Genomic DNA, 17,088 nt, shown 5'->3' on the forward strand with positions numbered 1-17,088 from the left:
ACGGGGTTTTTTTTTATGAAGGACTTTAGCTGTTAATTTTGATTTTTAAACTGTGATTTTTATTGTATTATATTTGTAACCTGTATCGTATTGTATCTTATTCTGTTTGTAAACCGCTGTGATCATAGGAACGGCGGTATATAAATAAAATTTCAATCAATCAATCAATCAATCAATTCAGGGCAGGTCAGGGTACTACAGCAAGGGAAGCCTCTGCTATCAGGCAGAGACCTTTTTCCCTTGGATTTTATTTTTTTTTAAATTATTTTTGGCTGTCTATGCACATATTCTTTCCTTTGGAATGACTTCTGCAATGCGAATGAATGTTACAAATTGAATGTAATCTTGCAACTTAGCAAATTGATACAGCTTTTGCAGCTGTCTCTGAGGGGTAGCCTATTACAGTGGTACCCCGGGATACGAAATCACCGCGTTACGAAATTTCCGGGATACGAAAAAAATAAATAGGAAAAAACTGTTTCGGTTACGGTTTTTTTTTCGGCTTACGAAAAAATTTTTGGTGCTTTTTGGCGCTTTTTCACACGAAATTGCAGCTTTCAGCGCTAGCGGCTATGGCTTTTTTGGCTAGCGAAATTTTTCGGGTTACGAACGGCGCCGCGGAATGAATTACATTCGTAACCCGGGGTACCACTGTATTTCCTTTGGAATGACTGCTGCAATGCGAATGAATGTTACCAATCGAATGTAATGTTTCTCTTTCCAAATATGTAAATTGGCAAATTGATACAGCTTTTGCTACTGTCTCTAAGGAATTCAGGGGTAGCCCAGGGAAAGAAAAAAAAATGCATCCTTTTCTGGCATTCCGAGGTGAGGAATTAATATTGTTGTTGTTGTTGTTATTACCTGTGTATGAGGCATTCTGGGGTGGCAAGGAGTGGGGGATACAGGATGCATTAGCTTGCATTTTGGGGTTGAAAATGGGGGCAAGGGCAGATCATAATGCCCACAACACACACACACACACACACACACACGCACACACTAGAGGTTTTTAAATTTGACAAGTGGTGCCTGGTCCTTTAAAAAAAAGAAGGGGTGGAAAGCACACATATGATGCCCCTATCAGTGCTGGAAACATCACCTAAGAACATTGCGGAGCTAACTTTGATTGACAGCCAGGCACCTTCACCTTAAACCCGAATTCTCCAAGAGGGCATTCGTGTTAAAATGCCCCTGATTGGTAGTCAGCACTTGCTTCCGGAGAGATTAGGGAGGGCCCCCCCCCAAATTTGCCCAGTTCCTTCCGGAGCAATGCCGCCAGTGTGAATGAGGCCCTTATTTATATGTTTTTCTATGAGATCTGCAAAATGCAACCTAGTGAGGGAGCACCCTTCCCCTGGGTGATACACTTGAGTCCTGTGGATAACCCATAGTTGGGTTGCTCCCCAGCCAGCTCGCATCAGGAAAGCCAACCTGAGATTTCTCTACTTAACACAGGACTTAAGCCAAGTTCATATCCCAGGTCAACCCCAAGGAAGGTCTTTTTTGGTATCCCTTTAGCATGATCTAAAGAGGCAGTTCCAGAGACCTAACTTTCTCCCCCAATGGGTGCAGAGGTGTGTGGACAGAAGGCAGAATAGGGCAAGCATTAGCAATAGACTGCATGCTGGAGGCTGCCAATCAAATCGAAGTCTAGAGAGGATAAATTGTCAGTTAGTGACAGTTGAAAGTCAGATAGGGTTTCAGTTAAGCCCAAAGAGGGACAGTTGTAGTGAGAGTTCCAGAGAGGAATGGGGTTAAAGTCCAGAAGTGAGGGAATTAAAACCCATACAGAACTCCAAGTGAGGAAGTTAATGTAGAGAAATATCCTGCAGGCTAGAGATAGCCAAAGAGGCTGGTTTATTAATGAGGTTTTATGGAAAATAACTCAAAAGAAGGACAGTGTGTGAGTCCTGAGTAACAGCAACCATTATTCTCTGAGGAGAGTGGCGTGAGAGGAACTGTAACTGAAACAAAATAAAGACATTGGCCCATTCCAGGCAGGTGCTATGAGGCGCGTCGTGACATGAAAGGGCCGGCGCTTTCAGACGCCCTTGCCCCTTGCATGGGACTAGGGCGTTAAAATGGCGGCACCCTGTACACATGGCATCACTGTGACAGTGCAAGTGCACCATTGTCTCACTGCGGTGTCACAATCGCAGCACAAGAAGAACCCGCTTTTTCCAGGTTCTTTTTGCTCCGCGGAGAAGCCCCACGGTCTAGAGGCTGTGGCTTCCCTGCAGAGCAAACCAGGGTTCTGGGAGACTGCCCTTTTTGGGCAGTCTGTATGCCGCCTAAGAAAATAAAATCAAAAAGTGAAACAAGTAACACAATTATATGAAGTAACAATTGTCTAATCCATCATCTAGTAGTGAAGTTGATTGCAAGATAGGCAGGTTGGCAGTTTGAGGCCCGAGTGCCGCATGATGGGGTGAGATCCCGTCACTAGTCCCAGCTTCTGCCAACATAGCAGTTCAAAAGCATGCAAATGCAAGTAGATAAATAGGTAGCACTTCACTGAGAAGGTAACAGCATTTGGTGCAGTCATGCTGGCCACTTGACCATCAAAGTAGTCTTCAGACAATGCTGGCTTAGAAACGGAGATGAGCACCTCCCCCAACAGTTGGTTACGACTAGACATTCATGCTCTTTAATGTTCTTTATTTTATAATAAACTTTTTTCCTTAAGTACTGGCTCTTTACATTCCTTTTAACAGCCTTAACTCAACTGATTATCAGTTACCAGTAGAAGGCAATGTCCCAAAGCATTTTTGAAGTGTAACAAGTTAATCATTGTGTGGTGGCAGCAAGATTTTTGGGGGATTAAAGTGGTCTCAAGGGGTCTGATCCAGCTCAGAGGGATGGAGTAGGACCATAGAAAACCTTCCCCTGTTGGCATTGGGTTTCTCTGCTTTTGTCTTATTTCCTGGGGGGAAATTTAAGGTAGGAAGCAGAGAAAACCATCACAAAGCCACCCCCAAGCCACCCTCACACCAGCATCACACTGTGCACCCAACCGCATGGTGGGGTGTCACGGTGCTCTGTTGGTGCATCATTTAAATGCACTGTACCAAAAGAACACTGAAAAGCCACTACCACCACTGCCACGGCTAGGGTGCCCTTTCTGCAGCATGAAAAGGAGCCACTTTATGCTTCTTCTTTTTGAGCTGGGGGAAAAGCTGGATCAGGGTGTGACATGTAGTTTCCAGAGCCCTGTTCCGGTGAGGAAAGGGGCGGCTGCAGGCACTCCAAAGGGCAGTCTGTTGAGCCCCTTTGTTATATTTCATTGTCATGATTCCTTCTTTAGGATGTATGTCCTATTCTTATTTAGCAAAGTTGCATATCCTTGATTTATCTTAACATATTTTGAAGAGTCATCAAGAAATTGTAATATGATATTAATTTTTCATAGGCCATTATGCATTCCCAAATATATTGCTTGACAACACAATTACTTTCCATAATTACATGAAAATATAGGTATGTGCCTACAAAGTTGTCTGTGTGTTTTAATGTAATATAATTGCAGCAGTACAATTAGGTAAGGGATTTCCCCTCTATCCCTTCTTTGAACTAGCGGGGGGGGGGGGGAATTAAAAAGAACAGAAAAAAGGAGAACAGCAAAAGTATCAAAAGTGATAATTTAAGATATAAATTCAAAAGGCTCTTTGCTTTTTATAACAAGAAGATGGAGTTAAATTGCTGATTAAATAATGAAAATATTGCAGGTCAGATGTCAGTTCTTAGTACATGTTTGAGTCTACATTTCAGACTCATATCAGACAAAGGGGCTCCTTGCTTAGAATGAATATAAAATATAAAATAATGGTTACATCTCAACAAATAGTGAAGGACAGGAAATTTGAAATGGAAATACTCAACTGCTTTGTTGTTCTGCAGCTTTTATTTGAAGCATTTGGAATTTTACATTAATACTGTTTTATAATTTTACATTTGATTATATCTCATTTGCTATTATAGTATTGTATTTTATCTCCATAATTTGTTTATAATTACTGTATAGTTTATATATTTTTTAATCTTTACATTGTACGCCTTTGGCAGAATGTAGTGTTTGGAACTGTTTCTGTTTCTGTAAAGGGCCATGTAAAATTTTGGCCCTCTACAAATAAACAACAACAACTGTTTCAGATTTAAAGAAATGCTGGTGATTCTGGACAGTTTCCTGTTGATTGTTTGAGATACTCTTTTCAGCTGATCAAGTGCTGTCTTCCTCAAACCCACCGTGCAAATGGCTATACAGTGGGGTCTGGCTCTTTATAGTTGCCTAGAAGAGGCTATATATTATAAAAGGAATAGTGACTGAATTCTTCACAATGTTAAAAAAGGACATGCTTTCTGGTTAACCTAGTGCATGTCACCATCATGATTCAAGCCTTATTGTTACCAGTTCAGGCACAAAAAGGGTAAGTAACCTCTGGATGCTCCCCTGATGCACACCAAAACAAGACAATCCTCCCTGCTCCCAAAAAACCCCTATAACCAAAACTCTAATTTCTTGCAAATAAAATAAAAACCTGAAAGAAAATTGGCTGGAGAAAGGGTTTCATCCTATCCCCTACCCACCCACAATGCATTGGTGATTTTCAGTCACATTTTTACACAGAACTGTTTAGTGATTCTCCCCACTTGTAATCAAAGTGGTGTTAACCATTCCACCATCTTATTTCTGTCTCATTCTCCTGCACTGGTAGATCAGGATCTAAAAATGATCAAAAACAGAATTGCTGTCTCTTTGCTTTCCAGCCACTATATGCCAGACATGGCCCTTCCTTGCCCCTTTTTCAGTCACAAGAGGAGTAACTGAAACACTTTGCCAGAGGCATTAATACTATGTTCTTTTTCCCACAGACACTTCACATGTAAATCAAGCTATGGTAAAAAGCATATAGACATAAGATCTGACTGAATTGAGGCTCATGTTCAGATTGCACAAACACAGAGTTTAATCTTTTTACAGGTCATAGTGAACAATATCTGCTTTATGTTTCTTAAGATGTTCTAAGAGATCTTGTTATTTTTGAAATTTTGTATCCTTTTCATTAGTTAGAACTCACTGTTAGATGCTCACTGAGGCCTGAAATCAGTTGGTAGCCCAATCTATGTAGAAATTATCCATGGAATCCATTGGATTTATCTATGTGTTGATTCACAATTCAACAACTGATCAAATGTGTCTTAATTTGGAATTAAGCAACAACAGCCTGAGAGTATATCTACCTTATGCAGTTTGATACGTCAGCGCATTATATGCTGTTCTCAGCATACACTGAAAGCTGCAAATGAAGAAGCAATGGCACGCGCTGGAAGGAGTAATGTCAAGTGTGCCTGTGGTGCACATGTGCCACTACAAAAAATTATAGCACAGTCGTCCATTTTTTACGTGGGGGGGGGGTCCAAAACCGATCCCGTGCGTAAAAAAAGGGACGACTGCACTATAATTTTTTAATCTGCATCCTATGGGGTAATGGGGTTTTAATTTGATGCAAAGGTAAAAGTAGTCCCTTGACATGAATGTCTAGTTGTAATTGATTGTAGGGGGTCGTGCTCATCTCTGTTTCTAAGCCGAAGAGCCAACATTGTCCAAGGACTGATCTGGTGGTCATGTGGCCAGAACGACTGCACCAAACACTGTTACCTTCCCACTGAAGTAGTACCTATTTATCTACTTGCATTTGCATGCTTACAAACCGCTAGGTTGGCCAAAGCTGGGACTAGAGACAGGAGCTCACCCCATCAATGCAGCACTCAGGCTTTGAACTGCCAACCTTCCAAGCTTCTGATCATCAGAACTATTTGATAATTTGATGATATGTCTATAATTCTCTGCTAGAAACAACTAGTTCATAAAATGTATGCCATTCTGGGGAAAAAAGCATGCCTGGGCCTAAAATGGGTCCTAGTGGTTGTAAAAAAAATATCACCCCAAATTAACAGTCATATGCAGAACTTTTGGGAAGGAATGTGATTGACCATTTTAATCCTTCCCCAGTGGAAATGCAGGCAACTCAGAAATACCAAGTATCCTTAGTGAATCACCCTACACTTTACTGCCACTCCTTCAGTAACTGATCTGAATGGAACCAGAAAATCTAGCACTACATTGCTTGTATTTAAACTGGAGCAGTCAATGGAGAAACCAATGACAGAAACAGTTGCTGGCACTGTTCACCTAGGAAGATGCTTTCGCTTGGCAATATTTCACATCTACTGGACAGTAAAGTTTTTTTCCAGTTTGCTATGAAGATCAAAACCCTAGGGCTATGGAGATTACATGGGGAATGGGTGGCAAGAGGAGACTTGGGAAAGGAAGATAAGTGGATATATTCACTTGTTTTGCAGTAGTGCTTCATATGGTGAAGAGTATGGTGAAGAGTACTTCAGGAGTACTTCAAGGTACTTAATCATGAATAAGAAGAGCAGTTTATCCATCAGTTTATCTATTCAAGATAACTGAAATTGTTTTAAAAAAACACTATACCACACACCACCTGGGTATTAAAAATTGGGTTTTCCTAACTCCAAAAAGCTAGAACAGCATTGATTTTTGAAAAAGACCTGAAGTTAGAAAAAGTTTAAGCCACAAGATTTTTTTTCTTTGAATATTGTAGGCATACTTGGCCTCCCCCCAATTTTAATATATTCCTAAAACATTTTGGTAACATTTATGCATGTATTATGTTGCTGTATCACCTGAAGTCATCTAACAACCATGATGGATTCCAGAAGATAACCAAGGACAAGATAGCACAGAAAAGTGGGGGGGAATAGTAGAGAAAGATTGATATGAAGAATACAGAAATAAACCCTTGACTATTTTGTCTTCACATATGAGGGTATATAATTCTGGTAGTTCCCTCCCAATGCAAGTGAGAATAAATATTACTCCACAATATTCTCTCCATATTCCAATGTCCTCAAGTGTTGAAGAGCAACTTTTCTGCATAGAACAATTTGTCTGTGTTTGTGTTTATTTTTCTAATGCTCAAAATACACACGCACACACACACAAACTTTTTCTGCAGAGCAAACAGGTAGCAGTGGTGCCTCTAGAGTTGGTGTCACCCGGTGCAATAACTCATGGTGTCACTCCCTTGAACTTCCTTCCATACCAGGCTATACAGAATCCCTAGTAATGTGTGTGTGTGTGTGTGTGTGCGTGTGCGTGCACGCGCGCGCACATGTGCACCTTCAAGTCTTTTCCGACTTATAGTGACCCTAAGACCATCATAGCATTTTCTTGGCAAGATTTGTTCAGAGGACATTTGCCATTGCCTTCCTCTAAGGCTGAGGGATTTGCCCAGTGTTATCCAGTGGGTTTCATGGCCGAGTGGTATTCGAACCCTGCTCTTCAGAGTTGTAGCCCAGCTCTGAAACCGCTAGACCACTTTGACAAAACCAGTGACTCATTATTCTATAACTAGAGGATAATATAACTATCCTGGACGGGGTCACACTTCCCCTGAAGGACGAAGTTTGCAGTTTAGGAGTACTTCTGGATTTGTCCCTGCAGTTGACATCTCAAGTAGATGCGACGGCCAGAAGTGCTTGCTATCAACTTCGGTTGATACACCAACTGCGACCCTACCTGGGCCAAAGGGACACTGAAACAGTGGTACATGCTCTGGTAACCTCTCGTCTAGATTTCTGTAATGCGCTCTACATGGAGCTACCCTTGTACCAAGTCCGGAAGCTTCAGTTAGTACAAAATATGGCAGCCAGATTGGTCACCGGTGCATCATTGGCTTCCTATTCACTTCCAGGCACAGTACAAGGTGTTGGTTATCACCTATAAATCTCTACATGGCTTGGGCCCGAGTTACTTGAGGGACCGCATCTCCCCGTATGATCCATCCCGCACACTCAGAACATCTGGTAAGAACTTATTGGAAACACCATCTTCCAAATATGTTTCCTCATCCCAAAAGGCCTTTACTATAATCGCCCCGCGGATCTGTAATAGCCTTCCTGAGGAGCTCCGTCTCATGACCCCCTTGGAAACATTTTAAAAGAGACTTAAAACGGTACTCTTTTGTCAAGCTTTCCCCCCCGAAGAATGAAGACCAATATCCCTGCTGACAATGATATTCTGCCTTGCCCCTGGATGCTGGATGGTTGATGGATTTTTGTACTGTTGTATTGATGAGTGTTAATGTAATATTTTTTATGTTTTTATAAGAGTGTTATGTGTATTGATTTTAATAGTCTGTAACCCTGCTTCGATCCACTGGGAGAGGCGGGGAAACACAAATAATTTTTATTATTATTATTATTATTATTAACATTATCTATCACCACATGAACAAGGGTTACCAGCATTAGACAGAAAGTACTGCAGAACCAAAGCTTGGAAGAGTTACTTTTTTGAACTATAGAACCCAGAATCCCTCAGACAGAATATATTTTCTGAATATATTTCTACTGTAAGGGCATCTCTTTAGCTCAGAAGAATCAGGGAACTCTAATGATGATGGCAGACAATGTCGCAATCCCTGGTCATGACTCTGGTGAACAGGGTTTGAATCCTGGCCTGGCCATGTAAACCCACCGGGTGACCCTAGGCAAGTCACACTCTCTCAGCCTCAGAGGATGACCATAGCAAATTCTGTCTGATGAAACTTGCCAAGAAAACCCCATGATAGGGTTGCCTTAGTGTCACCACAAATCAGAAACACAAGGCACACAACAACCAACAACTTGGATCCTATGAGCCTGCTGCCTTTCATGCACAAAACAGCATCTTATTCACACTACTGGGAAGCCTTTCCTGCATAACAGAACCATGGCCTTCTCTTATTAACACCAGGAATATCTATTCAAGCAAATTTGGAGAGCAATGTCCCTTTGACACCTGGGTCTCCCACAACAATAATCTCCGTGAATGTTCTCTGGCACCCAGCTCTGCCAACTGACATCTCCATGACATTTTCATTTGACGTCATTCACACATACAAGAATAATTTATCGGTTGAGGAAAAAATGGTATTTGAAGGTTAGCCACACAATCATCCAACAATAACAGCAAGGCAGGGAGCAGTGGCAGCTTGAGCAGGGGAGAATGAAATGTAGAAGTTGTTCAGCAATAATCCTTTGATGCTGAGTGTTCAACACACTGCACATGTATTTTCTTGTCATAATATTTAAAAGATCCCTGTAAGGTTTTTTCCCCACTTTACAATAAGATCACAAGGTGAAATTCTCATCTATTTGCACTGGCCATATTTAATAGTCACGATTGTTCCCAGTGTAGGAAAGATCACACTGAAGATTCCTGCCATATAGCTGTTAAAGATGAGGACCCTATGCAGAAAATAAAAGATGTGGTGACCTCAATTCAGCACCACAAAAAGGGCAGAATAATACACAAGGATTTACTAAGCTGTCAAAACTCTAGTGCCTGGTTGGATGAATTTCACTTTTCAACCATATCAGGGTGGGGGAACCTAAAATATCTTTTCCAGCAGGAGTATATAGATAAGAACTTTCCAGAAGGTTAAAAAAAACAACCAAACAAAATTGTCGCTCATGTCCATCCGTGTGTGACATGGACAAGAATGGCGGGTGCATCTGAGATGATATTTGAACCAAGAGTTTCTTGAGTCCTTAATCTCTCCATCACTAAGCTACACCAGTCCAAGTCACTGGCATGACGCCACCCAATAAACCAGCGCAGGTTTCCACACCACAGTTAAAGCCACTGCCGCTACATTTAGATGAACAAGAGCTAAAACAGCCATCGTGTGGGAATTACTCAGACTCAAGTTGCATGGCTTCTCCTTTCTTCCACAGGACACAAGAACACATAATCTGTGTAGAGACTCTAGGTATGTAGGAATAGCAATTCTCCTTCCTGGAGAAAAAAGTGGCAGCAAGGGAGGACTACAAAAATCCCATTATGGGAGAAAGGCGAGATATAAATCCTTGAAATAAAAATAATAAAAATTAAATACAAAAGTCAGCAGGAGCCCTATGTTATCCATGAAATTCCCAGTAAAAATTCTCCCCGCCCTCCAAAATATTCCTTCAGTCCTGACATTTCTAGCTTTGTAGAGTGAGATATTGAAAATGATTCACACATAGAATTCTCCATTTTTTGCTATGTTTGCATTTCCTTGTTAATTGTACCTGCCCCTTTCGTTTGGGTGCCTAAACTATTGTATATCTCTAAATGTACAAGTTAATTTTTATTGTTGTTGTGTGCCTTCAAGTTGTTTCCGACTTATGGTGATCCTAAGACGACCCTGTCATGGGGCTGAGAGTGTGCAACTTGCCCCTCGGTTTCCATGGCTGAGCTGAGAATCGAGCCCTGAAACCCTGATCTCTACAGTTATAGCACAATGCTCGAACCATTATGCCATGCTGGCTGTCACAAATGGGCTACTCCAGCCTTAAACTAACCTGCCAAATTCAGGTGTAGCAGAGAATGCTCTTCAATCAGCAGTGTTGCTGCCTGTCCAGTTGGCTTTTGCACATGGAATGGGACACTGCACCATCATGGTCTTTGCTTCATACAACAAAATGCCTCTGCTGCAGGGATATAGCTACTGGGGGAGGCCAAATGAGGACATTGTTCCCCCAATAAGGATTCTCCCACTGCTGCAATGAATATTCCTTCAGTCTTGATGTTTCTAACTTTGTAAAAAGTAAAACGCTGAAAATTACTCACACATAGAATTTCTATATATGCTGTTTATATTTCTTTGGTAATTATGCCTGCCTCTTTTCTTTGTGTGTGTGTTGTGTTGTGTTGTGTTGTGTTGTGTGTATTCAGGTCCAATTTATGGTGACCCTAAAGCAACCCTATCATGCAGTTTTCTTGGCGGAGAGATTTGCCATTGCCTTCCCCTGAGGCTGAGAGAATGTGACTTGCCTAAGATCAATACCTCTAAATGCATACATCAAGTTCTATTGAAATGCTAGAATTTGTGGACCAAAGGAAAATTTTATGAAGGAGCAGAAATCTGATGAAAAGGGAATGTCCTCATTTTGCCTCATGCTCCCAGCTACACCCAGCCAAGTGGACAACTCTAAGGCTGCATCTACACTGCAAAAATAATCCAGTTTGACACCACTTTAACTGTCCTGGCTCAATGCTATGGGATTCTGGAAACTGTTGTTTTGCGGGGCATTTAGCCTTCTCTGTCAGAGAACTCTGGTGCCACAACAAACTACGATTCCCAGATTTCCATAATATTGAACCATGGCAGTGACTCCAAATATGATGCAAAGAGGGCAGTTCTCCACTCCTGTTCATCCTTGCCCCAGCAGCAACAAGTGTTCAGTGGCTTATACCTTTTGAACATAGATGTGCCATTTAGCAAGCACTGCTAATAGCTGTTGATAGATTTCTCCTCTGTGAAGCTGTCTGATTTCCTGGCCAAATGCTGTTTAGGGTTTGAAAGGTCAACCGGGACACACTTGTCTCATTACTTATTTCCACTGCAGTCACAAGTCATCGCTGCAATAGAAATAAATAACTTGGACAACAGTGGGTGGTGGAGTGTCACATTTTTACAGCAACTCCCCCCCCCCAAATAAAATTGCTATTTACTTCTGACAAAAGTATTGCTGCAAGAAAAGGTATCTGCATCCTTACTCCAATAATTTCTGAATTTTTGAGGAAAGGCATTAAGGATCTTTATTCAGTTGAAATAATGCCAGTGCATATTGAGGCCCTTCATCAAGCGAATGCAAATTGGAATTTGCTGGATTGGGGATTCTGGAAGTTATAGTCCACCAAACCTACTTTTACAAGCTGTAATTGAGAAGGACCTCCGAAAGGTGGTACACCTGGTCTGTTATTGCTGAATTGTTTTAGCTTTTATTGTCATTGGATGCTAGACTGGATCAGTCAATGTTTAGAATAAAACAATACCTTTATGAGGACAACCAAAATGTCACAAAATAGTACACAGGCTTTCAGGGTCTTCAAAAGCTGGAGAAGAATTTCTTTACGTCTTGTTTGAGGAGTCATAAAATATTGTTTCCTTTTAAAGTTTTCCTTTATGCAATCCAACATCTATGTATTATCTTCTCAAATAAAATTATGTACTTTGGACTACAGCATGGAAAACATTGGGGGGGGCAGAACTACAACAATGTGGCATAGTGGTTTGAGCATTCAACTACAGTATGACTTTGGAGACCAGGGTTCGATTCCCCTCATGGCCATGAAACTCACTGGATGACATTGGGCAGGTCATACGTTCTCAGCCTCAGGGTTTGTCAATGGCAATCCTCCTCTGAACAAATCTTGCCCCCCCCCCCAAAAAAAACCCCATAATAGGTTCACCTTAGGTTTATCATAAATTGGAAACAAGGCACACAACAACAGCAACAACAAAATTATTTTGAGGGATGGCACAGTTGGAAATGACCACAAGGACCACAGGCCCTTTGCCATGCAAGAACACACACCTAAAATACTCCTGAAAGGTAGTGGTCCAACCTCTGTTTAAAGACCTCCGAGGAAGGAAAATCCACCATGCTCCCAAGGCAATGCATTCCACTGTCAAACAGCACTTACAGTCAGAAGGTTTGTCTTAATGTTTAGGTGGAATCTCCTTTCCAGTTTTTGAGTCTTGGAACTGTAGTCCAAAAAAGTATTTTCCCCCCAAGCTTTTGACATATTATAAACAAATTAACAAAGATGACCAAGTTAGACAGTTTGCTTAGTGTCAACTTAGTCTCCAAGGATATTAACAAGTTCCGGAATAAAGCATATCCTGAACACCTATGAGACGGACTAGGAGAACTGAAGGTTAAAAAATGATGCTTATATGTGAAAGAAAACCAGAACGAAACAAAAAGGAATAATGATTGAAATAATCAAAATTGTTTCAAATCACTGCACCAAGTTCTCTGCTGGTCAGCCGTAGAGCCTTTGTTTTTTAAAAACTGCATGTTGGGTCTCCAGGACAAAACAGAATACAGAATGCAACAGCTTATGTGCAAGCACTTTTAAAAACTTAAAAGAAAAAAATTATTTCCTTACCACAAATGTCTTGATGTAATCGGAGACACAAGATGCTCCCATACTCAGACAAAGTGACTTATGCAATGCAGATCCCTGATACAGCGTTTCCATTTCTTCTCCTTTGGCCTTGTTGGGCAAAACCCCTAGGGCTGGCTACAGCTTTTCACTGAATTCAGCATTGAACCCTCAGCAGGAGCTGGCCAGAATTGGCATCCCACCTTATCTGTCACTAGACTAGGCATTTCAGACACTTCCTTATCTCCAGGCTCTGGCTTTTATCTCTGTTCCTGCAGCTCACTTCCTGAAGGGCTGATAAGGGACCAGAGAGCCTAAGCAGAGGATGCCTAAAAGTGTCTAAACCAGAGTCCCTAAGGAGACTGACTCTCCTTTTGTAATCTGGACATTCAAAAGTGGCTGCAGCAAGAATAAGAATGTCGCTTTCAGGGGAACAAAGCTGCTGGACTGGCTGCTGGATGGAACATGAACTACATAACATCTTATGGTCATGTTTGCCAGGTAGGTTGGGGTAGTTTAGCTGGTCTTCGTGTCCCTGTTTCCCTGGGGCATCAAGAAGGGAGGTTGTGGGGCATTGCAGAGAAGAAGAAAGAAAACTCCTGGGGGTCTTGCCCAAGGGAAAAGCCAACAGAACAGTACAAAATAAATGTCGGTATCTCCACATTCTCCATTGACCTGATCTGGCAGGGACAGTCTTGATTAATCCTCTGTCATCCCACTTTTTTCAATTGCATTTAAAATGGCCCAGTTTCTTCTCATCACGCATTCCTTCTTTGTTCTCAGCTTACTTCAACTGCTGCAAACTGAGTTCAAAGTGCAGAAATAGTTTGTGCTCAATTTACTCAGTAGGGGAGGAAATGGAGAGGAGGGGGCAGAATGCTCCCCTTCCCAGGAGGTTCAGGTGAAAGCAAACTGCTGCAGCCTCTCCTAGACTGTGTTGCCCTCCTGACCACACTCGGATGTTGCTTGGCCACATGTGTCCCAGTTTCAGCTATGACATGCTGGACAATGCGTATCTCAGCAATCCAGAGAGTGACTATGGTCCAAAACACACTGCTATGTTTGGACTATGGTCCAAAACACACTGCAGAAATAATCCAATTTGAGACCACTTTAACTGCCCTGGCTCAATGCTAGGCAATTCTGGAAACTGTAGTTTTGTGAGACATTTAGCCTTCTCTGTCAGAGAGCTCTGGCACCACAATAAACTACAATTCTCAGGATTCCCTAGTACTGAGTCAGGGCAGTTAAAGTGGCCTCACACTGGATTATTTCTGCAATGTGTTTTGGACTTATCGTATTTGTTACTACTTTAGGAAAGGAGGTCCAATCATTCATCTTGCTTCAAAAACCCACTGTCAGTTCCCTTGGGCCTTGCGGGGGGCAGTGGTGTAACTAGGGTTAGTGTCACTATGTGTGGGTGTCCGGAAAGGATAGCCAGGGGCAGCAGAGGCTTGCCCCACCTTCCTTCCCTCCTTTTGCCTTGCCCATCAACCCACCCGCCACCCAACCAGACCCAAAAAAAGGCTCCTAGGGTATGGATGTAGCAGCCCGCCTGCCCATCACCCACCCAGCTGCCCAGCCAGATCCAAAAAGGTTGAGGACTGGGTGGGTGTCTAACTGGGTGAGTAGGGCAATGCTCTGCAACAACGGTATCCTCCTCCTCTTCTACTCCCCTCTCTCCTCCTTTTACAGAAGTGCCCTGGCTGGCGGTGGCAGGCAGCAGGGGTCTGAGACAGGTAGCAATAATAATAGCAAGTACATTTCTATATTGCTTATTAATGCACTTAAGCACTCCCTAAGCTGTTTACAATGTGTAAGCTAATTACCTACAAGGAGCTGGGTACTCATTTTAGTGACCTAAGGAAGGATGCCAGGCTGAGTGGACCTTAGCGCCCTGCCTGGGATTGAACACACAACCTTGCGGCTGGGTAGTGAGGAGAGTTATTTCCCTAGTGCATCTCTCCCTCAATTCCTTGACTGTGCTTAGCACTACTTCATCTACTCATTAGTTCTCAAAGATGACAACTTGGACATGTTACTTTATTCTTATTCTTATTATTATTATTATTACAATTTCCACTACCTCTTTAGACTACAAAATGCTGTTTGGGAAACTCTGGTAGCTGTAGACTTTTTAAAAAAGCAATTTTTCTGAGCTCTGCATAACATATCACATCCAGAAAGCCCAAGAGATGTGCCAGAAAATCCCACAGATACATGGTTAGCACCTACCCTTTCATTTGTCTTCCAACCATGCGCCAGAGTAGAATTGGATACCAGCATATAGTACTTTCTCAGGGGTAACAGCCGGAGGAGATGGAAAGCAAAGGATCACACTGAAGCCTGTGAAGAAAGCAAGTTGGGTTAGTCACTGTTAAAGCAACAATAAAGGCAAATCCAAAACTCGAATCAGAGGAAAAAACAAGGGAAACAAACAGTTAGGGATTTCAGGACATCTCCTGCAGAATAGGCATCTCCAACAGCCTGTGTTTCTCTGACTGCATTGCCTGGGCACAAACATATTTCAATAGGTGCTCCACTCCAAACAGATTAGAGGAAAAGGTCAGGGTGCCATCGGCTTGCCCCGCTGTATTAATTCATATTTATTTTGTCTCCAGTATCTCTTAGGCAGAGGAAGGAAATCTCTTAAGAGCAGGAAGGGCTCTTCTAATCCATCATCAGGAGTATTTTTAATGGTCTCTCACCTGTCCCTCAATTAATACTGCAGGCTGTTTCTTCAGAAGCAGAGGGCTGGGAAGAGAATCTGGCTAGGTTTCCCCTTTGTAGAATGTGGCTTGCTCAAGTCAGAGCTTGGGAAGGTTATGATTGGGACTACAGCTCCCAGAATCCCACAGCAGCATGGCAAGGTTTGCACCTGAGATGGGTTGGATCCAAAACCTTCCTATAATGTAATTATCTTAATCTGTTAGCCACTTTGAGTCCCAAATTTAGGGAAAGGTAGATTATCAATAATGCTCATCGTCTCCTGCACCATAATTGGTGCACTTCTGGCAGAGTTCAGAACCTGTGCGTTAAGACGGTTGTTATGTGCCTTAAAGTCGTTTCTAATTTATGGCAACCCTAAGGCACCCCTGTCATGGGGTTTTCTTGGCAAGGTTTGTTCAGAGGAGGTTTGCCATTACCATCTTCTGAGGCTGAGAGCTTGTGACTTGTCCAGGTTCACCCCAAGGGTTTCACAGCCAAGTGGGGAATCAAACCCTGATCTCCAGAATCACCGTCCCATGCTCAAACCATTATACCACACTGGCTCACTGTGTTACTATTAAGTATATTAAATAATATTTTGGGGGAGTAGGGAGAATTATGCCAGGATGCGGAGTTCTTTTTCTCCCAGGTGTGATTTTGTGGGCATTATCCAGGAAACAATAGGGCACTTTGCACTTTGAACATATAGTTTGCAGCAACTGAAATAAACTGAGGGCACAGAGGGAAGGTGGGAAGAAGAGAGAAACTGGGACATCTTACAAGCAGGTGAAAAAGTGGAAAGACAGATTATTAATCTGGGCTATACCTGGCAAACTGGGACAGTTGGGAGGTATGTGCCTTGCAGACTGCAGTCCGTGCCAGTTTCCTCCTTTCATTGCAGACAGCAGTGACAAAGAACAATTTCATCCGGCAACAAACAAACCAGGAAACGTCTAGCATTGCAGTACCTTGAAGCCTTAGTTGAATGTTTAGAAATACAATATGTAGAGAGATCTTGGAGCACCTTTGAGACTAACTGAAAGAAAGAAGTTGGCAGCATGAGCTTTCATAGACTTAAATCCACTTCCTCAGATGCAAACCCCAAATGGCAATTGTGTCAAAAAAGACATAAATTCATGGATTCACGGATTAATGAAATAATTCGCTTCCATAGTGGGAACTAGGCATCGATTTGATTTGATGCAGCAACCCAGTGTCAATTTGACCCGTAAACCAGTTTGAATGAAAGTGGGATGCTTCTGGGGATGACCATTTGAGAAGATGTGTAACCGGAAAGCGTGATAGTTAGATGGGAAGGAAAATGGTTTGGCAACAGAATTTGATATCCTGGGGCTTTCCAGGAAAAA

General features: G+C 42.2%; 1 protein-coding gene across 4 annotated transcripts in view; it reads right to left on the reverse strand.

Moving 5' to 3' along the window:
- MYLK3 (myosin light chain kinase 3) overlaps nt 1–16,640 on the reverse strand; it is a 40,628-nt gene extending 23,988 nt beyond the window's left edge. The window contains exons 1-2 of one of the 4 annotated variants that reach the window (XM_042437256.1): nt 16,548–16,640; nt 15,248–15,358 (exon numbers count right to left, since the gene is read on the reverse strand). In XM_042437256.1, coding sequence (XP_042293190.1) covers nt 15,248–15,298 — 51 coding nt within the window. In that variant the 5' untranslated portion in view covers nt 15,299–15,358; nt 16,548–16,640. Of the gene's footprint in view, nt 1–13,015; nt 13,145–15,247; nt 15,359–15,451; nt 15,520–15,720; nt 15,796–16,547 lie in introns of those variants that run through there. The other 3 variants (XM_042437257.1, XM_042437255.1, XM_042437254.1) reach the window with 3 other exon arrangements.
- Between the last annotated feature and the right edge of the window lie 448 nt (nt 16,641–17,088).

This window comes from Sceloporus undulatus, chromosome 8 (assembly GCF_019175285.1).
Source record: "Sceloporus undulatus isolate JIND9_A2432 ecotype Alabama chromosome 8, SceUnd_v1.1, whole genome shotgun sequence".
NCBI classification, from domain to species: Eukaryota; Metazoa; Chordata; class Lepidosauria; order Squamata; family Phrynosomatidae; genus Sceloporus; species Sceloporus undulatus.